At 38.9% G+C, this 26867-nt stretch overlaps 1 protein-coding gene and 1 long non-coding RNA gene across 5 annotated transcripts in view; one reads left to right on the plus strand and one right to left on the minus strand.

Annotated features, from left to right (window-relative positions):
- Nucleotides 1–26867, plus strand: part of FAM171A1 (family with sequence similarity 171 member A1) — a 73718-nt gene that overhangs the window by 18057 nt on the left and 28794 nt on the right. The window contains exons 1-3 of one of the 4 annotated variants that reach the window (XM_088150473.1): nucleotides 7732–7813; nucleotides 10430–10610; nucleotides 20894–21121. In XM_088150473.1, coding sequence (XP_088006599.1) covers nucleotides 7811–7813; nucleotides 10430–10610; nucleotides 20894–21121 — 412 coding nt within the window. In that variant the 5' untranslated portion in view covers nucleotides 7732–7810. Of the gene's footprint in view, nucleotides 1–7731; nucleotides 7814–10429; nucleotides 10611–20893; nucleotides 21149–26867 lie in introns of those variants that run through there. The other 3 variants (XM_025164441.2, XM_088150474.1, XM_088150475.1) reach the window with 3 other exon arrangements.
- LOC112540249 (uncharacterized) overlaps nucleotides 14640–26867 on the minus strand; it is a 47876-nt gene continuing 35648 nt past the window's right edge. Inside the window, exon 4 of the long non-coding RNA XR_015797798.1 lies at nucleotides 14640–20353. This is a non-coding gene — a long non-coding RNA (uncharacterized LOC112540249). The remainder of the gene's footprint in view (nucleotides 20354–26867) is intronic.

Raw genomic sequence — 26867 nt, forward strand, 5'->3', positions numbered from 1 at the left:
ATTTAAGGATTCCCATTTTACAGTAGTGTGATAACTATAATCAGCGCTACCTATTTAACATTGATAAATATTCTTTGAGAAAAGCTTTCATTATGGAGCAATTCTATCAGTGCAGAGATACCACTTTTGATTATTGGTCTAATGTCAGAGAGAATGAGATACAGACCATTCTTTTTACATTCAGTTTAGGGGTTATGTTACTTCTTTGTAATCTCCCTCTATGATTATAATGGGAGAGAAATTATGTATAGGTAGTCCTTGCTTAATGACAGTAATTGGGACTAGGAACTCTGTTGCTAAGCAAGATGTCATGTGACCATGCCAACTTATGATGGCAGTTCCGGTAGTTCCAGTTGCAATAGTTAAGCGAATCCCACACTGTCGTTAAGCATGATGTCACGTGATCACCATTTGTGACCGCCTGCTGGCTTCCCCATTGATTTGGAAAATTGCAGTGAAGGTCACAAATGGCAATCATGTGACTACAGGATGCTGTGACTGTTGTAATTGCAAGCTGGTTGCCAAGTGCCCAAATCGTGGTCACGTGACCTTGGGGATGCTGCGATGGCCGCAACTTAGAGGACTGGTTGTAAGTCTCATTCAGCTCCATCATAACTTCAAACAGTCACTGAATGAATAATTTTTAACCGAGGACTACCTGTACATCAGATTCAGGGTTAGCGTACATTTTCCCAAGACTATGAAATCTGTGGATCTAACTTACAGATCTCTGTTTGGCATATAAATTACAGGTAGTCCTTGCTTAACGACCATTCATTTAGCAACCATTTGAAATTACGACAGTGCTGAAAAAATGGACTTAAAACCCGTGCCTCAAGTTACAGCTGTTGCAGCATTCCCGCGGTGGCATGATCAAAATTCAGGCACTTGGCAGCCTGCCTGCACTTATGACTGCAAGGGCATTGCAACTTCCCCCACCTGCCTGTCTCTTCCCCCAGTCTATGCCCTTTTGGCCGCCCTGTACAGTGGCACTTGGCAGTGCCAGGACTGGGGCTGAAGTAGAGGCCTGGGGCCTTCAGCAGTGTCAGCTAGCTGCCACCACTGCCACCACTGCCACCACCATCCCAGGCCTCTACTTCAGCTCCAGTGCTCCTGCTGCCACTGAGAAATGCCACCTCAAGGCCCATGCCATGGCCAGCCACCCCAGCACCATTGCGCAAAGCCCCAATTGCCCCCGCCACCCTGTGCTCTACAGGCTCTGCTACACCCAGCTGACCTTAGCCATTTTCCTCCCACTGCTGATGAGGTGAGCCCAGCCTGACCCTACTGTATGTGAGGCAGCTGCTGGCTGTGCCAGGCCTTCTTCCTGAGGCAGCTTGCACTGTTCTCCAAGTCGCTCGTGCCATTCCTTCTTCAAAGGAGTTGTAGCGCCCCTGCAGTCATAAGCACTGCTGGGCTGGGCTGGGCTGGGCTGGGCTGGGCTGGGCTGGGCTGGGCTGGGCTGGGCTGGGCTGGGCTGGGCTGGGCTGGGGCAGCTGGGGCTTCCGGGCGTGGCCGAGGCTTTGCATCACCCTGGAGCACCCCCCAACTTGTGTGTGACCTGTGCTGGGCCTCCCAGGGCTTCCCCCAACCTCCTGTGGCACCCTCCCCTGCGCTCCTTATCTGGGAATCCCTCCACAACGACCCATGATTTTTGGTTAACAACAGCAACTGAGAGTGCCGGGATTGTGGTCGCTAAGCGATGAGGTCATGTAATGTCTTGCTTTACAATTGCATTGCTTAGCAACAGAATCCTGGTCCCAATTATGGTCGTTAAGTGAGAACTACCTGTATAGGCATTTTGTAAGTTGTTTTATTAGTAATCAGTGGGAAGTCTGGGTATTGCATTCTACATGCTTCTGTTTGAGTATAGAATAGTGTCACTTTGAGGAAATGCCACATTTGTTCTCCTTATTGTCTCTTTAGGAAAACAAAGGTTGAGAATTCAAATTTACATACATTTTGGCTGTAAAATTTGCTCCCAAGGCTTTCAAAATGATTCCCAATTCCTTGCTGGCATGGCAAGAGCTGAAAGTAGGGTAGTGCATTTTTGTGATCTTCAGATATTGTGTTTTGTGGAGATGTGGTCTTCTAGTCCCGTTCATAAGCAAATTACTGGAGATGGATGTTGGGCTTGAGGGTTTGGACCTGTTTTGTTCCCTGCATTACGCATCATCCCTCCTCTGTGAAGACACTGGGATCCTTGTTAAAGATGACAATTTTATCTTTTGAAAATGCAAGTTTGCTATCTTTATTAGGTTACATTGGAAGACGTTAGGTATTTTCCCATTAAATCTGAAAATCTGAAATGATTTGGAATGGTTAAGATCTAGCACAAAAAATGGAGGAGAACTTCCAAGCATTAAAGGTTTTTATTATGTTCTGGACTTTAATTCCTTGGTTATAATTCTTGGAGGCTCCTTTTTTTTTAACATTGGATCCAATCCCATCTTTTTTTGTTTACAATTAAAGTAGGCATTTTATGTTGAGAAAAAGCATGAATAGATCAAAGGAAGATGAAGTCTCTTCAGTTCAATAGGGTACTTCTAATTATGCAAGCATTGCACTCTAATGGCTAATACACTTCTATAATTGGTCATCTGTTTGGTATATTACTATGGCCGTTATAAGTCCTTACTTCTTAATTATGTGTGTTTATCTATCAGATTTACATCCACTGCAGTTTATCTATCAAATTTATTCCCACTGCAAGGTTTATACCAAAGTCTTATTGAAGTTCTCCCAACTATTCTCCCTGCTCCCCTTCCTCCTTCCTCTGCTTATCTTTCTGATAATTCAGTTTACTCTACAGATAGTATCTTGGGGCAAACTTCTACTCTGTACACTTATGGAAGGCCTCTTCCAAATTTAACAGAAGAGTGTTGCATGAGAACTGTTGGAACAAAATCTGGTATGTGATTTGATCTGAGCTCTTTTGAAGATTGTGGCCCCAAAACATGCTCCATCTTCTGTTAGATAGACAGACAGACAGACAGACAGACAGACAGACAGACAGACAGACAGGCTTGTTTTACTTCTGTTCTTGCTTTAATGTGAGTGTATTGGACAAAATGCAGCCTGGAATGGGGACAGAGATTATCCCTTTTCCCTGAAACTCTGACAGCAGAAGAAATCCTGAGGCTCATGTTTGCCAAGGGCTGGTAGAACATTCACTATTGGCAATTGTGGTGACTAAACTTACAAAGTTTTATAGTTGTTATTTTTTACATTCAGAAACTTTGTCTAGTAGCTAAAACAATTACTTTTGCCATGTTGAATAAAAAAAGAAAAGACCTTCTATATCATTGCTGTCTTCCACTACACAGTACATGGAAATAAAGAAAACATTAGATGGCAAGATTAGAATGGAGGTGATAGAAATTGTAATATTTTAGAAATTGGCCTGTTATTATGTTTGTTTCAGAATTTGCAGTGATCTGTGTGTTTGGTGTTCTGTTGTTAGACAGACTACAATGAGTGTAATAGGATGTAGGCTATCTGACCTTCCTCAACTTGGTTCTTTCAACTTCCATAGTCCTCAAACAACTAAGAAGCACCAGACTGGGGAGACCGCCCTTTGCAAGTGCTCTGATCCACAACTTTTTTGCTCTCGGTGAGAACTTCTGAATCAGCATTTTGTCAAACATGCAGTTGTATAAATTTTCTTTTGAATATTGATGTGAAGAGCTTGTAAATCAATTGATAGGAAAATTTTTGTGAGAAATCTTACTAAAAATACTGTAGAAAATAGTGGAAGTTTTATAACAAGTATTACATGTGCATGGGTTGTAAATGTATTAATTGTTTGGTCTTATTTATAAAAGAAGAAAAGAGGCTGAACTTTTCAGCTCTCTTTAGTACTAGTTTAAAATTTCTTCCATTATATTTTTCCATTACTATATTCATAAAGGCTTAAATAATATATGAAGATGCATGGATACATGAGCAGTTGTATTATTCTTTAAGGCTGTAAAAAATGAAAAGGAACTAGGACTGCTTCAAGTACAGAATGAGTTTACTAACAAATAGCTTACTTGGTGGGTGAAAACAGGCAAACAGGATATAAATATGTATTTGCAATGTACATTTTATGGAAAGTACAAATAGGTACATTGCTCAATTGTTGTTTGTTAGTTTGTAGCTTTCAATGTGTAGATTGCACAAAAGAATCATCCTATATAACTAAAAATCATCACTTATTTAATTTGTTGTTTTCTTAATGGTAGAGCTAAGATTAACCACAGTTCATCCACTGATCAGGCCTCGTAATATGGTAATAGGAGAATAGATAGAATAAACTTGCAGTCTGGAAAATTGGCTTCACATTGTCTTGACATCTGATAAGTAAATATGGCTGAATTCAAATAAATCATAATGGACTTCTTCTGCCTCTTCATTTTGCTTAGCAAATCATAATTTGCAGAATTGCCTAAAACTCTTGATTGTTTCATTTTGAAAAATGTGCCTTCACAGGAACAAATTTGGTTGTCAGAAAACTGAATAATTAAAATTGGTTCAAACATGGTATTGTGAATGTAGTTCCCCTATCAGCTCACACATTTCCTTGAATCCATATTTTTTACCTGCTGTCTTGCCCTATCGTAGAGTCAGAAAATGTGACTCTTTTCAGAAAAAAAGGGACAACATGAGGAGGGAAGGAAAGAAGCAGCTGGAAAAAGCACCAGGTTGTTCTATATAGCTTCTGATTGAAGTTTAGATGAGGATGTCCAAGTAGAAGAAACAGAGGGAACATCTGTTTCAAGGGACTTCTAGTTCTGAAGGATTAGGTAAGAAGTCTAGCCAGAAACCTGCACTAAGGTCAGCATCTTTTTCTGTGGTTTTTAAATGTTCTGTTTTTTAAAGTTTCTTTGTACAAGTTCAGTAATTGGCATACTTTTAGGCAAGAAAATGACGTTTCTTTAGAATCTTCTGATCTGTAGCAATTAATTCTACTATCTTTCCATAGATTCTGGTACAGCGCTCTTCTGTAGTAGACCAGCAGCATTTTAAGATTTGCTGGGAGCACTGTCTCCTTCCCTATTGTATGTTAGCTCTTTGGATATTTAAAATTAAAAAGGATGTTTATGGTGTTTTTTTCCTAAAAGTTTGATCTAGTTTATCTCTAGTGAGATTGATCTATCATCAAAGTGGGGAGGAAAGGCTGAAACCTCTAATTAAAATTATTTCAGCTGTTGCATTTCTTGCCCTTTAATTGCCAGAAAAGCAGCACAGGTTGGGCAAGCCATATCTCCCTCACCTATTTGGGTTAGCGGTAAGATGATGCATTTCCTGGAAGATAGGTGCTGTCAACAGGAACTATCAAGCCACTACCCCAAAGCAGGAGGCAGGGCCAGTGTGTGAAGACTCAGAGGCTTCTGGGAGGGAAGGTTTGAGACTTCCAGCCATCCATCCTACAGGCTCAGCTGCTTCTCTATGCACGGGTATCCTATGAAAATAAGTCTTCCCCAGTCCTCCAGGTATTTTGGACTGTAACTGCCATAGTAATGACTGCAATTTTTTCTCCTCTCATTACTGTTCTAGGCATTGTTTGCAATGTTGTTACCGTTTCAGCAATAAACTGGAAATTTGGATGTTCGATAAGTAACAGTGCTACTATTTTCACAAGAAGAATTTCAGTTGATGCATTAAAATGCTATTTTGTACATTAGTTTAATGACCCACAAAACATCTTGTTCACTATTACTGAAGCCATGTGTGTTAAATGGGTACTTTTTATTAACAGCCCAATGCACGTATTGATTAGGTTACAAATGTGGACATTCTTTCCTTAAAACTTTTGGATTAGGAATGTGATAATAGAGGGCAATTCAGCAGTTATTCAGAAATCTGTTGATGGAGTGCATTTATGATTTTGTAGACATAAAGCTGCTTTTACTTTGTTCTGGCAGTTACAGTATTAAAAATCAAAAAAGGCACTGGAATGTTAAGCGAACTGGGTGAAGGACATAATACAAATGTAACAAATTACAAATTGTCTGTTGAGAAAAATTCTGTCTCAAAACACTTGAACTTTGGGTTAGCCAATGAAATTAAATGTCAATAGTTTCACATTGAGCTTTCAGAATTAATTGGCACAGGATGACTTCAGTACTGGCAGTGCTGAAATAGAATTTACATTCTTAATGAGGAAAGATCTTTCAATAACTGTTAATAATAATTTGTAAATGTGGTGATGTTTGTACATAAATGTAATGTAAACATTTTGTAGCATGAATGGCTATTTTGTTTATGAAAACAGTACATAAATTAAATAGATCAGCAATAAATATACAATAGTTCCTTTATTTGTAGCCTCCTAGGCCTTCAAACCTGATGCCTAACCTTAGATTAGTGTTTCTCAACCTTGGCAACTTTAAGATGTGTGGATTTCAACTCCCAGAATTCCCCAGCAAACATTCTAGCTAGGGAATTCTGGGAGTTGAAGCCCACACACCTTAAAGTTGTCAAGGTTGAGTAGCACTGAGTTTATACTTAGCACATGTTTACTGCAGAGAAGATGGTTGGGGAGAGACTGGCTGGGCATCTTTGCTTGGGTGTCCATAGGCAGGCCTTCTTGATACTTCTATTTCTTCTTGCCGCCTTCCTGAGCATTTCTCTCCAGGTTTGTAGAATGTGGGGAATAAATGAAAGCCAGCTTTTGTAAGTGAACTAACTATTGTTTTGCCCAGTGAAGGACTCCAGTATGCTCCAGCTATACTGTCCTGGGTCTAGGAACAAACCCATCTTCCTAATCACCCTCAACGGAATTACCAAGGTGCAGTCTAATTGTGACCTGTTTGCTTTTGTGTAAGTGTAATTACACGGGAGAGGTTCTTTGGAGAAACAAACCTGAATTCCATCTATTGAGATATCAGCCTGCAATCGATTTGGCAGATGTTTTGGAGACACTGTGGTGCCTCATCAAAGTCAGGAGTTTGTCACAAACAGTAAACAAGGATCAGATAGCAATTCTAGCTTCTGAAGGTATACAGTAATAGTTGTTGTTCCTTATTCCAAAGCATCATCCTTCCAATTTTGGGGTAAGATGAGAGAAATGGGTGTCTCTGTTATAACTATCTGGTCAGCATTCTCAGGTTAGATGATTTTGGTAAAATACAGTATATGTATGTGGCATACATACATATGTTCTGCCACTTGGCCTGGGGTGGGGAGGGAATACTTCAAGCAGGGGGATGGCTAGCCCCATAGTGGCCAGCTTTCCGCAGCCTGATTTTCCATCTTCTTGGATCTTCCTTTTTTAGTATTGTTTTAAATTTTGGATGTTTTATGTGTTTTAGATATATTTATAGTTTTAATGTTTTTTGTAAGTCGCCCAGAGTCCCCTATTGTGGGGGAGATGGGCGGGGGAGAAATCCAATAAATAAATAAAATAAATAATATACTTCAATGGGAAGCAGGTAGTATTTCAACATTGATTAATATTTGTGAGTTTGGTTACTATTTGACACTACATTCAGAGCCACTGCATTATTTTAGAATGTATTGCTTCTGCGCACATCCTCTTCCACCCGATTTCAGAGCAGCCCTGGACAGAAAATGGTTACATTTTTCTTAATTACAGTTTGGGCCAAGATGCATAACACATTGTTAGCATGCCCCCATAGTAATTTAATTTATCTGTGTATGTATCTGTGTGTGTATATATGAATAATTTTGGTTTCCTATCATTATTGTTCTTTCTGTAGCAGAGGACCTCGTTAGAAGCATTCATCTGAAAAATAATTCAGAATGATTTAAAGGAGAACATGGATGTAGTCTGTGTGACATTGAAAACTGGATGGAGAAATAAATGGTAGCTATTATAAATGACAGCAGGTTATGCTACAGGAGTTTTATTACAGTAATATCTAAAGAGGTTTTCTGTAACTAGTCCTGTAATTTAATGTCTCTATTAATTATCTGAAAGGGGATGTACAGCAGTTTAATTAAAAATGGCAGATTATGTTGAATCAGAAGACATAAAGACTGCAGAGTAATGACATTTTTTACATCCCTAGAAATCCTAGAAGCCTTTCTAAGAAAGCAAGGAGAGATTCAATACACAAAGAAATTAGATGTCTTCTGTGTCAACTTTTGCATTAACATATTAGAGTTCTTTCGATAGTTCTTTTAAAAAGGGACTAATTCCTATGCATGTATTTCTTGGAAAGGATTGTTGACTACAAATAGAAAAGAATTCTGCTGTAGAGAATGTGGGTATTAGACCTCCATTGGACTTCTAGCATAAAAGAAATTTTACCAATGTTTACCTTTCTCACATCACAAATCCACAAAAATGTTTCTTTTTTTAAAAAAAAGATGCTCCTGAAAGTTGTACTATATGCAAACAGTGGTATAGTAAATACATGATTTGTGGACTTCAGATACCCCAAGCACTTTTTTCATTTGGACCCCACCCCCACCAAAATGCATTAATATCAGGTTTTATCCATTAAGTCAAGGGTATCTCTGTTCAGCTGAGATTTTACTGCAAATGACTCAATTTGTGTCAATTAAGTAATTATGCAAATATTGTAAATTCACTTGAATGATATAAATTTGGGTTTAATGGACACCCCCTCCTGAAAGATTGGTTACATCGAAGTTCACCAATGTTACATTGTAGAATTTCTGTTTCAAAGGCCTGTAACATTCAAGTAGATATATCAAAAGATTAGAATAGGGTGATTTGCATTTGAATATATCTTTGGAAATGAACATTAACAATACCACATTAGCAAAAGATATGTCAATATATAGTATTTAACATATCTTTTGCTCATTTATTATATATTATATGTGAATTTATACTATTTATATACAGAGACATTGTAATATTAATAGTTACAAAATATTTTGTGATTTTAACAAAATAAAAAAAGATGTTGAACTGGTATATTTCCCTACAATTGCAGTTAAACTGTAGACTCAATTAAAAAAAATTAAAAGAATGTTTAGCAATTTCCACATTCCTATTTTTAAAAAAATCATATATTGGGCTTTACTCTCTATATCCTGTGGCCAAAACAGGAAAAACTATTTTGGCCACTGAATCAATGTTGGTTCTAAATAGCAGAAGATCCGGGTAGATCTGTTTGCTGAGAGGTCCTATGGCCAAAGTGCTGGGAAAGGATATTAACACATTAGTTCATTTCCAAGCTGCTGTTTGTACAGCATTCTGCTGTGCGGCTTCTCATTATTGCTTCCTCTATAAAATCCAAGGATTATCATAATGGAGTACCCATGATAGTTACGGCTTTCAGATCTTTAGAAGTTGAAGAAATGGGTGTGAAGTTACTTTTGAGTAAATGTTGGGCAAACATAGGGATTAGAGTTAGAGTTATAAGAGAGGGACCATGATTCAATGACAAGTGCAAATGCTATGCACGTAGAAAATCCTAGGTTTAATCACTAATTTCACTATTTAAAAAAATCAAGCTGGAGGTGATTATGTGGAGATGCTGTCAGTAAATTAGATTATCTGACCACATATAAGACAGCCAGAGATAACCTGTCTGGTGTCCTCCAGAAATTCATCCCACCATTTGCTATGACTGTTGGCTTAGTGAACTTGTACTGAAGGATACCTACTATGTTGCCTATACTCTGAAGACAGCTTGCTGTGTTTTAATACCAGAGGCTTAAAAAAAATCTTACATGTTATAAAAATTACAAATGTATTATCATATACACGTTTATGGATCACAGTTCCCTTCGTCAAATGTACATAAATTTTGAAAAGATAGATACACAATGTATAGACATTATTGTTGGGAGAGAAGAAAAGGGGAAAAGGCATAGATATCTGCAGAGAGAAGAGGGAATGTCTTTGAAGGACAGCAGGAGGATCCACAGTGATCAGACATTTCAAGAAATTAATTTGAGAAAATGTCTCAGACAAGCCCTTCCGTAATTCACAGGAAGATAAAGTGAGGGAGAAAGGAAGCACATTCAAACTTGCAAGATTCTGTTACCATAGTTGTTTGAATAAAAGTAGTTTTAGACCTATGTGGTATTGGTTTCTTAGTCTGATTTACCCTATAGGGCTTTCAGTATCCATATCTAAGCACAATGACATCAAGATGACCAAATGCATTGTGATGTCATTAAGCAAACTGCCCTTTCATGTTTGCATCACAATATCTCAGTACCTAAGGGGCAGAATCTGTGTTGCAGTGTTACAGCATATATTTCATCACTAGCCCCACTTCTTTCCCTCCTGTGGACACCCATAGAAGTGGAGGAAGGGGCTTAGTGAGAAGAGGGGTATACGAAGAATTATTTTAAATGTTGACCATAAACCAATCATTAACTGGTTTGTGTCATACAGAACTCCATCACTGAATAGCTAATTAACAGAGGTAGTAGTTAAAGGTAGTAAAAAAGAACCTTGATCTTTGTAATTGGGACTACTTTGAATTCTCTATAGCAGGGGTTCTCAAAGTACGGCCTGGGGGCCGGATACGGCCCGCCAGGGTCATTTATCCAGCCCACCCGCCTGATTGGCTGCCGCTGCTGTCTGTCAGAAGTGGAAGTGTCGGGGCTGTGTCGGGAGCTGCAGGCGATGCACGAGGAGGGAGATCGCAGAGCCGGACTATTCTACATGGCAGGTATGCCGGGTCTGGCGGCTCTCCTCCTCTCCTCATACTCCACGGGAGGGATATGTGCAGTGTGCATAGGAATTTGTTCATGTTTTTTTCAAACTATTGTCCGGCCCGCCAACATTCTGAGGGACTGTGAACTGGCCCCCTGTTTAAAAAGTTTGAGGACCCCTGCTCTATAGAAAGCACTGACACTGTGGAATATCAGCCTCCTGGTGGAGATCAGACTAACCCCCTCACTGATGGTATTTCAAAAACTTCTGAAGAAGTTTTGAAACTTCTGGAGTAGTGTTTGTTGATGGTGCCATCTCTAATTTTTATTTTTATTGCCTTTATTATTGGTTTTGGTTGATGTGGTATAATTGTTATTTTTGATGCCTTTGTCTAATTTTAGATTTTACTGTGGTGGTTTTAAATCATTTTGCTATATTCTATGTATACCAAATTCTCATTGAGATCATATACTACCAAGAATCTTTTCGACTGTAGTGTTATAGAAGGGTGTTTAATAAGTAAGTGCAATTTGAAATATAATAATAATAATGAAAAAATGAATATGTACTTCTTTTCAAAACTGACGTATTGAACTGGCAAAATACTCACAAAAATGTTACTAAGACTCCATGAAGTTAAGACATTTTAAATTTCAGCAATACAAGGTGTTAGAAAGGGTAAGGCAGTACTTCTACGTTGGGTTTCAGTTCTGCGCACACTTTTCTGGGAATGAATCCACTGACCCCACAGAAGGGTGCAAGTTCTGCCTCTTTTGTATGGGCATTGTTAAGTCATAAACATGCTGAAAATGAGCAGAGCTTACCGCGTGACACTGCTTTTGTGATTTTGACGCGGATGGACCGCGTTAAATTTACATCTCAGTAAGCATGCAAATGATCGTGCTGCTACTAGCTGTTGCTCATTATACAGAGCTGGATTGGGAAATAGTCTGAGAGGACCTCTCTTATTATTGAATGTCCTCAAATTCTGAAGCGCAGGAATTCTGTCTTTATAGTTGAAGAGTCTAGTGTTTTCTGTATGTTTATCCTATACTTCTCAGCCTTCGCTAAAGACTTCTCTCCCATATGAAAAATTTTCAGTCCATTGTATTGGAAAGAAATCTGAATTTCCGGCTGTCCCTTCAATCTAGCTTTTGACCCAGCTTTGCTAAGTTATTAACACGTGCATGTCTGTCTGCTGCTGAAAGCCATGTACAAGTTTAATTATTAATTAAATTTTCCATGAAAGAAAAGGTTTATTTGAAAACTATGCTATAGGGTGGAAGTAATCCACTATATAATACTAGATTGGCAGGGGTTTTTTAAAACTTCTTATATTCTATAACAATATGCATATAGATTTTTGCTTCTGGGAAACACTGCTAGCCTATCTCCTGTTTTTCAGTTGTTTAGTTGAAATGAATGGAGAGGGTTTTCTTTTTAGTGTTTATTTTTCTATTCTTTTTTTCTATTCTGGTTTCTCAAACCTATACCCTCCTTATGTGCTGGCTGGGAATTCTGGGGGTTTGCAGCTCACAACATCTGGATCAGTGTTTCTCAACCTTGGCAGTTTTAAGCTGCCCAGACTTCAACTCCCAGAATTCCCCAGCCAGCTGGCTGGGGAATTCTGGGAGTTGAAGTCTGCGCAGCTTAAAGCTGCCAAGGTTGAGAAACACTGATCTAGAGGGCACCAAACTGAAGAAGACTTTACTGTATTAGATACAGTTTATGGTGGAAAAAAAAAAAGAATTCACTGCAAAATATGATCTCCAGCAATTTCCAAGCTGTCAGTTCGTGTAGTGGTTAAGGCACCAAGCTAGAAACCAGGAGACTGTGAGTTCTAATTCTGCCTTAGGCACAAAGTCAGATGGGTGACCTTGGGCCAGTCATTCTCTCTCAGCCCTAGGAAGGAGGCAATGGCAAACCACTTCTGAAATCTTGCCAAGAAAATTGCAGGGACTTGTCCAAGCAGTCACCAGAAGTCGACACTGACTCAAAGTCACCGCCCCCCAAGGAAAAAAACCAGTATGGATGTTGGCTTGAAGTATCCCACTGCATTTCTACCTTGCACAGAAAGGAATGTAGGAGGAGGAGGAGGAGATATGTAGCGGCACCCAAGGGACTATCACAAGGGTCAGGCCCTATTAGTCTGCAGTACTGACCCTTTATTTGAGAGTAGTTATTTAAACCTCTGTGGCCCTCAACATATTTTGTACTTGAGTCCTCATCAGACGACAGACACTGTGGGTGAGTTTAAAAGAAGACCAAGTACACATATGTGCAGCGTCATAAAATAATATGTTATCTCAAAATTAACAATAATAACCAAAAAATAAATTTTAAAAGCCTGTAAAATTACATTATGAACAGAACAACTCCAAAAAAAAAAAATCCATATTACTTGGAAGTTTTCCATGCCGCTTTGTTGAAACCCCAGCAGTTTTCTTTCTACATGTGGCCAAGGACTGTGGGAGATGGCTAAAACATCTGGAAGTTACCAAGTTATCTAACCCTGCCTCAAAAACCCAAGCAATACTACTTTTAGGAAGAATCAAACTTTACTGATGTTACTGAAGAAAGAGCATAACTACATAAGCAAACAATGCTAAAAAGAGAAAAAATGTTTGACTGTAGGATGTGTAGCGTCATCTTCAAAATGTTTCTGATGTTCCAGTTTTATCATACTGTATGTAATAATTTTTAAAAGAACTCCCACTTGTTTCAGCAGTTCTCCACCTCTCCATCCTTTTCCATCCCAGAAGTTATCTATCTTACCATATACTAAAAATAAATGTTCTATTCCCAGATACTCACCCTCCCACTCAGACAGCCCACATCCAATGCTACATATTCTACTGGCCAGCCCTTCCTCTCCGGTTCTTGTTTTACTCAGTCTTCTGATTAGCTCCTCTTTGCTTTTTCCCCTTTAGTTTCCAATATTAGCTTCAGGAATTGGATCCACTACAAATTAGGGGGGGAAAGCATTCCTTTTTACTTGCTCTTGGACTATTTGGTGCGTACCACTCTGGGAAGTATTATATAGGGAGTTTGTTATTGTAGCATATTTTAATTAATTAATTTTTATCTCTTCTAATTAATGTTTATTCTGTTTTTGCTGTAAACCGCCCAGAGTCACTCTGCAGTGAGATGGGTGGTGACAAATTTGAAATATAAATAAATATAAATAAATAGGCTTCACTGACCCATCTGTCTTGGGCTAGTAGGCTGGCTGTGCTACCAGGCAGCATTATTTTCTCTATGTAGATTATCCTGATTAGGCCATCAGTTGTTCCTTCTCTTTGGTGCTATCCTGCTTTGCATTTTTCCACCACCCCCTCCTCACCAGTTCCTTTTAATCTTGAAGGTGTTGACACATTTTTCTTGTGCTCCAATTTTTACTCTTTGGCATTCATGTCTCTACCAGCTGGCCATGCACTCTGTGGTTTGATTCTGTTTTTGGAATAATAGGCGTGTAAAGACTTGTTTCCTTATTAGATTTCAATCCCACCTTTGATTCAGGAATTCAAGGCATTATGTAGAGTGCTTCCTCCTCCAACTTTTCCCAACAGCAACCTATAATGTACACTGGGCTGAGAGAGAGTGACTGGCCCGAAGTCCCCCAGTGACTTTCCGTGGCTAAGGATAAACTTGAACCTGGGTCTTACTGGATCCAGTTCAGCACCTTAACAGTTACACCACCCTGGCTCTCAGTTCACTGCCATGGGAGAAGAATCATATAGCCTAGATACATTTTCAAGGCATTTTGTGGTGTTCTGAAAGTTCTGTTTGAAAGCCATTGTATGAGGCTGTACCTTTTGGTGTAGCTTCATTCTTTACAGCAAGGTAGGGACTCACTGGCCCTCCAGACATTTGCTGAATTTCAGTGTGGAGCATTTCTCACTATTGGACACACTGACAAGGAGTGGTGGGGATTGTGCATGGGGCACTGACTGCCTACACCTGCCTTAAAAACAAACACATGGGACTTAGGAAGTTATGGTAGATATTATGTTTTGTTCACTTTATTGTAAAAGAGCAAGCAAAAGCAAGAAAGTGATTTGTGAAAAAAGTATTGCTAGTTACTTGCAAACATACTATTTACTGTTGTTCAGTGACCTAAGAATCTAAACCTCTCCCCCTTCCAACAGTTATCTATATTCTCATATTCTAAAGATAAATATTCTATTCCCAGATATTCCCTGTCCAGTTTAGAGACAGCAGACATCCTATGCTAGTTATTCCAGTAGTTGGTCCTTCTCTTTTCAGCCCTTGCTAGCTTTCCTTCGTGTTTTCCGGTATAAGCATCAGGAACGGAATCTTCTACACTAGAGCTTCAACTTTTCACTGGTCTCTATGACTGGTGTCCAGTACCACCTAGTTGTACTTTTGCCTACTACTCCCTTGTCCTGCTGGTTGGCTCTGCTGCCCTGGAGATTTTCTAACTCTCTAACTCTGGATCTGTCTAATATACCGTCAGTAGATCCTTCTGTGGGTTGCCAGCTTCTTTCCCACTCCTTTTCACACCCCCCCCATTCCTTTTAATCCCCATTCATAATGATGGCAACGCTTTACATACCATAACCCTTGGATCTTTTCTGTTTTTTTGGTGGTCATGCCTCTACCAGCTTGGCCATGCACTCTACTCAGTGGACTTTGTGTTAGGAATGCTGGGCTGGGCTGGAATCCAATCACACCTATTGGGGGAAATTACAAGGGTGGATCTGTGTTATGGTTTGAAGGAATTCCAGTGTGTTAAAAGGGCATCGTCTGAAAGCCACTGTTTTAGGTTATGCATTTTGTTGTTGAAATAGCATCATTGTTTACAGTAGGGTGGAGAGTCTGTATCACTCCAGATTTTGTTGGCTACAGAATCCTTCATTAATAGCCATAGTAGGTGGGATTGATGGGAATTGTAGTTCAAAATACCACACGAATACCAGGTTACCACCTGGAACCACCTTGCCCATGCCTTTAAAAAAAAACAAAACACCACATGCATCTCAGGAAGGTATATCCCCTGCTATTGTTTATTTACTTTGAGAGCAAGAAACAGCAAGCAAATACTACTAGAAAGAAAAACTCTGCTTGATTTTATTATTTTATTATTATTTTTTATCTAGCAAACATATTGCTTTCTGATGTTATCTGACTAGCCATCTAAACCTCCCACTTCCCTCCCAATCCTTCCTCTCCATTTCAAGGAACTCCTCACTTCTCTTCCTTTTTTCCATAGCAGCAGATTTATTCTTTTTGTGTTCTAAAAATAAACATTAGATGCTTCCATCCATTTTCCCATGATATCCTGAGATCTCCCATGACCTATACTTCTTAGTGTACTTCACTGTTAACTCGGCAACTAGTTTTCTTCAGTTCTCTGGTATGTTTCTCTGGCCATTCCTCCGCTAGCATTCAGTTTATGTCCTAATACTAGCTCCAACAAGTTAGGAAGAGAGCTTCTCCTTTTAACAGTCCGAGATTAATCTGGCCTTCTACGCCCAACTTTTTAGACTGCCTCTCCCTTGAAATAACTTCTTTGTTCATAGCAAGTGGTGGAGCCTGTTGGCCACCAGATGTTGCTGGACAACAACTCCCAGCATCCATTTCTTTTGTCTTAACAGAAGGGCTTCAGGTTCTTGTTTTAAAGGGATTTGTGTTGTGAAATATTTCCTTTGTACGATCTCACTCAAGTGGGTATTGGGGACACAGTAGAACTGGACAAGGAGAGCACAATCAAGCCTTTAATGTACAGTTTATGCTACTTGTCTGCTTCTTTAAGGGAGATTTGGAAATCAGGATTGATCCCACCTGGGAAGTTTTCAAATAAACTATATATTGAGATTTTTGTTATCCAAACACATCCTGAGCTTATATGGAAAGTTTACATACTAGATCTCCACATATCAGCATTCTTTTGGCCGCCAGGAACCCTAACTGCTTGCCAAATGATTATTTCAAGTTACTGCTCTCGGATGTTTTAATTGATAGTCCCCTGCTAACTGACAATCCCCATTTTTTAAAAAAGGGGAAGTATCAGTTTGCCAAACAGATGGAGCACAGAGAATTCATCAAATCTTGTGCAAATTTTCTTTTCAGCCTTAAGCAATCAGATCAGTCAGTTCTGGTTTTGATTTTGGATCCCTGTGTCTTCTGAATGCACCTTTCCTCAAATTACAACCTCTGGCAGTTTTATTTTCTTTTCGTGGTAGAACAAATTTAGCAATAGAAAATAAGAGTTATATTTGTCTGACTCTGTTTGACCAAAACTTAGTGATTGTGGTTTGTCTTCTCAGTTGTAAAAGCAAGTGGGGTGTAATTAGCCAAGATGCTCAAGAAGAAAGAATGTAAATGTTAAGAGCATGTTCAGTTTGTGTGACCACTAAATGCAGCAAACTACAGGGCTGTTTCCTCTGTCAGAAATCTGCAATATTGTACATTATTTGTACTGCACACTTAAAAAAAAAAAGCTCTGTTAATTTAAAAACATTTTGCAGATGCACCATATTCCTCCAGAAATGCTGGAACAGCGTTAACACACTAGGCAGTTGGCTACTCAGCAATGGCTTATGTACACATATCACATGACACACTAAGTGGGGGTTTTGTATTACATGGATGAGCTTCCCAGATAAAGTTAGTCCCTTGATCTAGTTGATAGATGAAAGCTGCATCTTAAAATTTAGTTTGACCCTACATTATTTCAGGACATACCCTACATTTATACAGGGTATAAATTTTTCCACTACAGACATTGTCCCTCAACTCATGATAGGGGCTACAAAATCTTAGAGTAAACACTTGGCCTCATAACTTTTTGTTCAAATACTGTTCTTTCAGGCAATTTGTGCCTATGTAGGTCTACATTTGAATTTAGAGTGACCTGCAGCCACAGAAAAGTTGAATCTGTTTTAGAAGCGTGGAGAGTTTGAGTGCCTCTACAATTCAATAATTACAGTTTTCTCACTTGGTTGGGGTTTCTATACATCAGGGCTGTGCTAGATGTACAATGTGTACTTGCCCAACAGAATCTACATCCATATTCATACTCCCTCATGTGCAAACATTATACTTATGTGACAATCCTGCAGTTAGAGATGACTGTTTTTAATACAAGTAAGAGTATTTTTATGGACTTTTTTTAAGCAGGGCGCATTTGCCTTCCTACCATTCTGCCTACTTTAGCAAAAGTGAAGAAAGAACACTAATCACACGTAATGTGAGACCACCCAAAAGTCGGTTGTGGTAGTGAGGAATGGAAGAAATAATTATCTGCATGGGTTTTGACAGATTCAATTGGAATATCCTTTACTAGCTGTTTTTGGAAGGGTTTGAGATACTTCAGAGTTCTGTGACCTGATGTCCTCCATATTGCTGGGGGAATTTGATGGTTATGATCCCTGTGAATCTGGATGGCACCAAGCTGGAAAGGCTGAACACTGAATCTATGAAGCTTCTTCATCAGAAAACAATAAAGGGGAGTGGATCATTATGGGTGAATCATTATAATCAAAACCCTTTGATTATCATCTTCCTTTTCTCTTATTTTAAGTTACATAATTTTATGCCCCTATGCAGTACAGTCCAAACAGTTGAATTTATAAGCTTTCAGCATTTTGAAATCCTTTTTGCCTTCCAAAGATGGAAGGGTTATATCTTCTGCACGTGCCTCATTATCCTTCACTATCCTGGTTCTTTTAAAATGAAAGTTGACTTGGAAGAAAATAAATGTATATGGTGTGCAGTCTATCTAGTTTTAGACCTAAGAGCTTAGGTTTCTTGCTGTTTTCAAAAAAATAAATATTCATTCTGCTACTTGCTGTACAGTTATAAAATGTAGAATGTCAGTAAGTCTCTCTTCATTGTAATGTTTCTTCTACCCCAAATAGAATTCAATTTGACAAGATTTCTTGAAACATTTTGTACAAAGCTAAAAGTTGCATTATCTTACAATTTATAATCCACATTCTGTCCATGTGCTCATCCTGCATGGATGTCAAGAATTTGGTTGCTATAACTGTGGTGATGGGCAGTTTACAGGTTCATGGGGGATAAACCTACCACTGGCTTCTGGTGCTGGTGGCAATTGGGAGCTTTCAGTTTTAAGGGTAATGGTATGTCTGGAAGAACAATTTGGAGAAGGTGATAATGTGTTTTTCCCTCTTCCTTCTAACCCTTTTTTATTTTCCCCCCTCTCTGGATATCCAAATTACACAGTGGGAAGATATTTTCAATGTTAGGTCAACTGCTTATCTTTCTGCATAAACTTTCATTTAAAAACTGATCAAGGGAAGGAAATTAATGCTTAATCATTGAGTGGGATGGAAAGAGCTGATCAGGATTGGTTATTGATCCCCCCCCACAAAAAATATTGAAACAATTTTTACCAAGAAGTAGCTGGATGGTTACTATGGTGGCATTATTGGAGAATGAAGTATGTGTAGGAGGTTGAAAAATTTGGACAGCACAGACAGTACTTTTTCTTAGGGTGAATTCTGAATCATGACTAATGCTCTAAATAATATGCTAGAAAATATGTGGTTGCGTAAAAGAAGATTTTCTGAAGATATGGGAATTTTAAATAAAATACACTTTAGCACCTGCTGTTATCTGTAGTTGGTACTAAGTTAATCCTTCCCAACCTGGCAGCTTCCAGATGTGCTGGACTGCAAAGTGAGGGAAAACATCCTTGTTAATTGCAGATGTTAGGCAGCAGGGGAAGGCTCTCCTGTAGAAAATCTAAGTGATCAGTACCCTTTTGATGTTTTCTGTTTTCTGGTTCTCCCCCCCCCCTTTCTTTTTTATTTGTCCATCTCCACCTTTTATAAAACATTTCAAATAGAAATAGTAAGGATACAAACTGGAAGCAATTTTCTTTAGTCAATGCTGAACCTCTAAGCTGCTTTTTAGAAAGTTCCTTTCTCCACAAGAATGGAAGAGATATTTTCTTTAAAAGACTGGAAGGACTACTGGAAACTAAAGTATCAATAAAAAAAACCTCAAGTGCAATCATGGGTTCCTCTGGGTTGTACTATATATTTTGCTGCTGTGTATAACAGGATAAGTTGACTTGTAATCCCAAGAATTGGATTCGCATAGGACCTGGGATCACAAGAAGGATATTGTTGGTTTGGCATTAGAATTTAATCCTGTGGCTACCTTACCTCTGCAACTTCCACTGTTCTCCTTCATGACAGATGGATGTGGCTTTGAAGCATGGATGTAAGGTGTACAACCTTCACATCTGTCAGTGATTTTTATGGCAGACAGTCATAGGACTTTGTTAATTCCAGAAAAGTAATATTTTTACACTTGTCTTCATAGCATGTTCTGGCCTTTGCAACTTAGCCTGCCCTTGTACTGTCTTGTGGATCTCTTGCTCATCTCTCTCTGTCCTCCAAGTCATTTTACAGTCTCAGTCTTCTCCTGAGTTTCCAGTTTCTGAACCTCTCTGTGTTTGTTTTGGTACCTTTGCATGGAATGAGATGTGGGGGGTTGGGTTGCAATCATGTGGTTCCTGGTTTTTTCAAACAGTTATGGGAAATAGCTTATCTGGATTGTCTTTGCCCACTGCATAATCTTGTCACAAACCTGCTCCCAAATTGGCTAATGAGCATCCACATGTCAGATCTTGTCATTCTGTCCTGTTCCGTATCTGCGATTGATATTCTGGTTTAAGGATGGTAGCCTAGCTTACCCTTTCTGAGGTGCTTGGATGTTGTTCTGGCATGGTGGGCTGGTAATCTCTGTCAGTTGGAAACAATACTGTAAGGAGAAGGATGTTGTCATGTAATCCTTAAATTTAAAAACATAGATGTACACACACACACAAAAACCCTCCCCCCCAAAAAACCCAACAACCCCCCCAAAATATCTCATTCTCCCCAAAACTGTAGTCCCAGACCACCAAGAGTTGCTTGCTTCTTACTACTCATATATCCATTAGCCCATACAGTACAACTGTAAATTCTTCTTGGGAACTTATTTGTCAAGAATGCACAGGGATGTCCATATGATGTGGTCAAAAAGGTCAAACTGGCAGTCACAGTATGACTGAAGCTCTGCTTATTTTTTAATATGTGTTGCACCATTGTGGTCACCAGCTTGACTTTTTTGGCCACAGCTTGTGGACACCCTGATGCACAGCACTATTTACTGCTCCATCACTGGCAAGGAACTCTCCTACATACCGGAAAGTTTCAGCAGTCAGGAGAAAGCCTTTGGTCCTCCCCTTCCTGCCTTTGCTTTGCTTTTGTCTTGTTGCCAAGGTGGAACGTGCTAATTGCCACTCTGTTTTTGTTGCAGAAGTGACTCTGAAGGTCCATGTCAGCGATGCCAGCACACATCAGCCAGTCACCGAAGCCTTCATTGAGATTTTTACCAACCAGGTTCCCATTGCTTCAGGAACCTCCGGAGCAGATGGCACTGCCTTCATCAAGTTTCAGTATAAGCTGGACAGTCAGCTAATTGTTACTGCAACTAAACAAGCTTACGTGCCAAACTCTGCACCATGGAAACCTGTAAGATTGCCTGGTAAGAGATCTTTATTTTTGTTCTGAGGTAAGATTTTACTTCTAAAAAAAAGTGGGGGGGGGGCAGAGGGAGGGACGGGTATCAAACTTCTTATAGTTGTGACTTGATGATTTTTATAGAATCATGCCTTTCTTATATGTCATAATTGAACCCTTTTGGTAATGTGAGCATGTCAAGGAGCATCTTTGAACATGCAAAGAGTCCCTTTTCATGGTGACCCCTCAGTAGAGCCATCATAGAAATGAAAGTTTAGAGGACAAAGAGGAGAGGAGTAATTTACACAAGCTGGTGCCATTTGACTTCTCAGTAGTTTGCGAACCCTAATTTGTATCTTTTCCCCCACCCAGGCCTTATTCCACTATCTTCTTCATTGTGCACCAATGGGGATGTGGTGAAACCTGCTGAAAGTGCTGCCGGCCAAGGCCAACATTTTCAGCTCTTTTTAAGGTTGATGTATATATTTATTTAGGAAAGTCAACTGGCTGTGGAGTATTTTCCTCAACATACATACATACATACATGTATATAAAATTACAAGCTTAACTTTCTTTTTAACTTTCTTTTATTTAACTCCCTGCCCCCCAAATCATTGTGTCACCAATGAAACTGAATTTCAGTGATGGGATTCAGAGGGGGGTTTAAGGACCCCTATTTTGTGGTCCTTAAAGCTACTTCTGACCAAACTTGGTGGCATGTTCTGTTGCCATTTTGAGGTAGGCTATGCAAGAAAAGAAAAAAATAACATAAGCCGTAAAATATTGCTTAATATACTTTATAAAACAAATAACTTTCTAAACTCATCCCTAAAACTCAGCCAGAATGCTGGGGAATGCTGGGAGTTGAAGTCCACACATATTAAAGTTGATAAGGTTGAGAAACATTGGGGTAAACTATTGGCTTACTAGCATGGAACTAACCCTTAGTAGCAATTCTACCTGTTACTTAAGAAATGGTGAGTTGTTGGACAGTATTGTTTCTTCAGCTTCTAACAAAAAAATTGGCAGAGGGAGTAGGTATGACTCAAGGATACATTAACAGACAAAGGGTGGAGAGTATTTATTTTTGCAATTAGGTTAATCCCTGTTTGCTTCATCCAGGGTTTTCTTAAGTAAAGGATTTGCTGTTAACATTTTGGGGGGAGTGGGGGGAAGGAATCAAATTCAACTACCACTGAAATCCAAAGCAGCACTTTCAGGAGGGATGGCACTTGAAACGAGTGTTTGTTTTTGAAAGAAACAGTTGTCTGAGCATTTTCCATCCAGTTCATTAGGCATCTTGCCAGCATTCTCAGTGAGAAGGAACTATTGTTTTGTCCCCTTTGCACTTTCTTTGTTCAGTGGCCAAATGAGGGAATTAAAAATAGCAACAAAATGCAAAAAAAAGAAGTAGTAGTAGTACCCATTATGTCTATTTGTGCAATTAACAATAAACGGTTCCCAAATTACTAGGGAACAATTCTGCATATGTTATTCCTATGGTTTTTCTTAGGATGATGATGATGATATTTTTATTAAACATTTTTGAGAAAGGAAAATAGAAAAACTAGAAAAAAGAAAAAGAGGCAAAAAAAGAAAAATAAAACAAAGCACAGGTAGTCCTTGCTTAACTACCACAATAAGGACCAGAAAATTAGTTATTAAGCAGGACAGTCATTAAGTGAGTCACCATGTGACCAGAGCCAAATTGTATTACCATTTTTACAATGGTCTTTAAGCAAATCACCACAGCCATTAAACAAATCACATGGTCATTAAGTGAATCACATGGTTGTTAAGTGAATCCAGCTTTGTCAATGGACTTTTTTGCCAGAATTTGCCTAACGCCCACGTGATTTGCTTTAACGATCATGTGATTCACTTCACGATCATCATAAAGAAGGTCGCAAATCACGATTGTGTGACTGCAGGGGGTGGTGAGATGGTTTGCAATGGTCATAAGTACAGGCCGTAAAGCACTTTTTCTGAGGCCATTGTAACTTTGAACTGTTGTTAAATAGTCATTAAGTGAGGACTACCTGTAATAAACAGGGATTTTAACAGCATCATATAATTAAATGGGATTAAATTTGTTAGGTAAATTTATTACCTAATCTTAATTTCCTTAGTTCATTAGTTAGCTTTTCATAATTGAAAATATATTTTATTATTTTAAAAACTGCATGTCATTGTTAAAATGTAAGTAATATAAAAATATCAACAGCAGTAATCAGCATTATATAAATCATAAAATAAGAATAGAAATTACAGTAATTTCTGTCTGAATAGTGAAAAATCAATCCTTATTTAACAGACTATTGAATGCTAGAATGCTAAGACTTTTATCTTAAGAGAATTCCAAATTTCAAATGTGATACAAGCTCATATAAAGAATTATACTCCAAAAGTGGCTTATAAGTTGAATGAAATTCTATGTCAGATTTACTTCTGAAATGCAAAGTTTTTTGGATATCAAGGCGTACTCCGACAACTTAATTAGCCATTTTCCCGCAGAAGGAATTACAATTACTTTCCAATAAGAAGCTTTCCACTAACTTACAGCAGTTACTAAGTACAAAACTAGTTTGGTATGCTTTGTGGGAATATAAAGTTTAATAACAAATATTATTTCAATTTCTCCCCCACAAGCTCTTCTAGCTGTCTGTTGTCAGACATTTCTAGCTTGAAGCATAGTTTTGAATAGAGGCAAAACAAGACACTTTTAAACTTAGCCAAGGGTTCAGGTCTGTGAGATAAAAATTATTATTTTTCTGAACATTTTAAAGAACTCATACACGAACAAATCATCTTTCTGATGAAAAGCAAAAAGGGATTAGTGACCCAAATAAGAGCACTGCTTGCTGGGTTGTGCTAAAATAACTGATTTATACAATTACCAGGCTTTTATAATTTAAATCAAAGATAGCCAAACAGATCTCTTTCAGATGTTTTGGGTTCTAAGACCCAGTGAGAATAGGCAATAGCAGAGGATTATGGGAGCTGTAGTTTAAAGCACCTTCAGGCTGCCCACCTCTTATATAAATTGTCAACAATTTCCTCAGTGACAAGAAGCTTGGAATAATTAAAAAAAACCAAATACATATATTAAATACTTGTATTAATTGTTTTTGGGGGGGGGGCTTCAAGTCAGTTTTTGACTCCTGGCGACTACCTGGACTAGTCCCTGCAGTTTTCTTGGCAAGATTTCAGAAGTAGTTTCCCATTGTCTGCTTCCTAGGGCTGAGAGAGAATGACTGGCCCAAGGTACCCAACTGGATTTATACCTAAGGCAGGACTAGAACTCACACTCTCCTGGTTTCTAGCCTGATGCCTTAACCACTACACCAAACTGGCTCTCTATATTTAGTGATAAAATAACTACTATTTAGTTATTTTAAACTAAAGTTACTTTAGTTACTATTTTACTATATTAAAAATATTTAGTAATATTTTAGCCCTTTAGTGGGCTTAAAATATTTGTGGAAAGTAAAAGTGCAACTGTCAACCATTAGCAGAATGTGTTGTTGCATATTTGAGGACTGGAAATTATAATTCAGCATCTGGACAGCCACATGTTGCTCATTCTGTTGTATAAAATTATACAGTTTTAGCTCATGATCCATTAGAAAAGGCAATGGTGCATATTCTCCAACTCAAGCTCTTAGCGTTCCATTGATGTTTGTTATTACAAATAAAATCGTATGCAAATAATTATTTTAATTCTGTTCTTCAGTAATTCATTTTGCTGATAATGTAATGCTTGATACATAGGTTGAGGCTATATGTAAGGAAGAAGGTTACTATGATGGAATGGCTGTAATTTGAGAAGAATCTGATTTACAGCGTGAATTTGCTATTGTTTGACAGAGCATTTCAGAAATTTAAATATGTTACAAAGTATGTTAGAGGAAAAAATCTATTTCTATACAGGTAGTCCTCAACTTATGACCATTCGTTCAGCAACCATTCAAAGTTCCAAACGCACTGAAAAAAGTGCCTGAACTTATGGCCATTGCAGCGCCTCCCACGGTCACCTGTTCAAAATTCAGGCACTTGGCAGCCTGCCCACACTTCTGACCACAAGGGCGCTTCAATTCCCCCCACGCACCTATCTCCCCTCTATCTATGCCATCTTGGCCCCGTGCCGCCCCCGCCTAGGAGCTTTTTGCAAAGGGGCATTTTGGAGCAAGGAGACAGCGAAAGTCAGCTGGGGTGGTGCAGCACAGGGTGGCAGGGGCCTTAGTGCAGGGTGGCGAGGGCAACTGCAGCTGGGACTGGGCTGGGATGGTTGCAGCTTCTCAGGGCACGGCAAGCAGCCCCAGAGCTGCACAGTTCTAGAGCTGCTTGCTGCCCCATAAGGCAGGATGCAGGGTGGCTGGAAGGGCAGGGATGGGGTGGAGATAGGCGGTGGGGGGAGTTGGAGGCAGTCCCTTACCTTACTGAGGCTTGGGCTGGATTGGGGTGGCCTGCAATTCTTAGTTAATGATGGCAACTGGGACTGCCGGGATTGCGGTAGCTAAGTGATATGGTCACGTGACATATCGCTTTACGACATCACTTAGCAGTCCCAATTGTGGTCGTAAGTCAAGGACTACCTGTAATGCAAGCTTTTTTAAAAAACAACAATTTCAAAATAGTCTTGACTCCTGGTGACTACCTGGACAAGTTCATTTAGTTGTCTTGGCAACCGTTTTTGGAAGTAGTTTGCCAGTGCCTTCTTTCTAGAGCTGATTGAGAATGACTGGCCCAAGGTCACCTGAATGGCTTATGTGCCTAAGGCAGGATTCAAACTCATGGTCTCCTGGTTTCTAGCCTGGTACCTTCAGCCAGTACAGTACTCCAAACAGAAAGCAAGCCAATACTGTACACCATCTTAAATTAAATGCCTTCATGCTGAATCATCAAGAGCACTGATGATTGCCATTGAAATCTGAACCTGTACTGTATAGTGCAAATAATTTTCCTGGGCGTGTCTGGCTATATGGAAGAAGTTCACAGCCTGAGGCCCTTGGACAATGTGCAGTCTGCCTCCAAAAGCTGCTGCTGAATTGTGTCAATGTGTTAACACTGTAAAATTAAATATACAAATAGTAATTAAATTTAATATTAATAACATCATACAGTATTGAATCAAATTTAATTTTTGATCTGGCCATGTCTATTTCTTGGTTCTGGCCCTACCAACTTTTGGAAATTCCTCTGGCACACCACTCAAAGACCTAAAATGGAGGATGCTTCACTCTTTAAAATACAGTAAAATAAATAAATACTGTACTGTAAGTAAGTAAATACAGTAAAATAAAATAATTTGCAGTAATTTAATGAAACACTGTTTCATCTTACAAAATGCCTAGATAATTTTGATTTTAAGATCGTTTGTCTCCTATCTCAGAGTTTCAACCATATACAGTAATCTCAGATCCCTTTCTGAGTTTTCCTTCTTATCTCATTATATTGCACGTTACAGCACAGTTCTGTTAAAGAACCAGGCTACATTGGAAATACTTTTGTAGCTAGTATTATTTTCAGTTAATATTAATGGTTGATTATTAAAAACATTTAAGGTCTTCATTGGAATCTTTGTCTAGTAAGTTTAAAGAAAAGGTACAGCTGTTAACTGTTTTTTTTTCCTGCTGTAGTAAACTCTGCCTCTTTTGTTACTGTATATAAATCTTAAATTAAGGCACTACTTTAAACTGTTTGGGGGAAAACATTACTGTCATACTCCTCCCATCCCCCAAGTACTGTGTAATACTTCTTGTTTCACTTAA

The sequence above is a fragment of the Python bivittatus genome, unplaced genomic scaffold, assembly GCF_059951505.1.
Source record: "Python bivittatus isolate LINGU-HERP-01145 unplaced genomic scaffold, Pbiv_v1 ctg000610_np1212, whole genome shotgun sequence".
NCBI lineage: Eukaryota > Metazoa > Chordata > Lepidosauria > Squamata > Pythonidae > Python > Python bivittatus.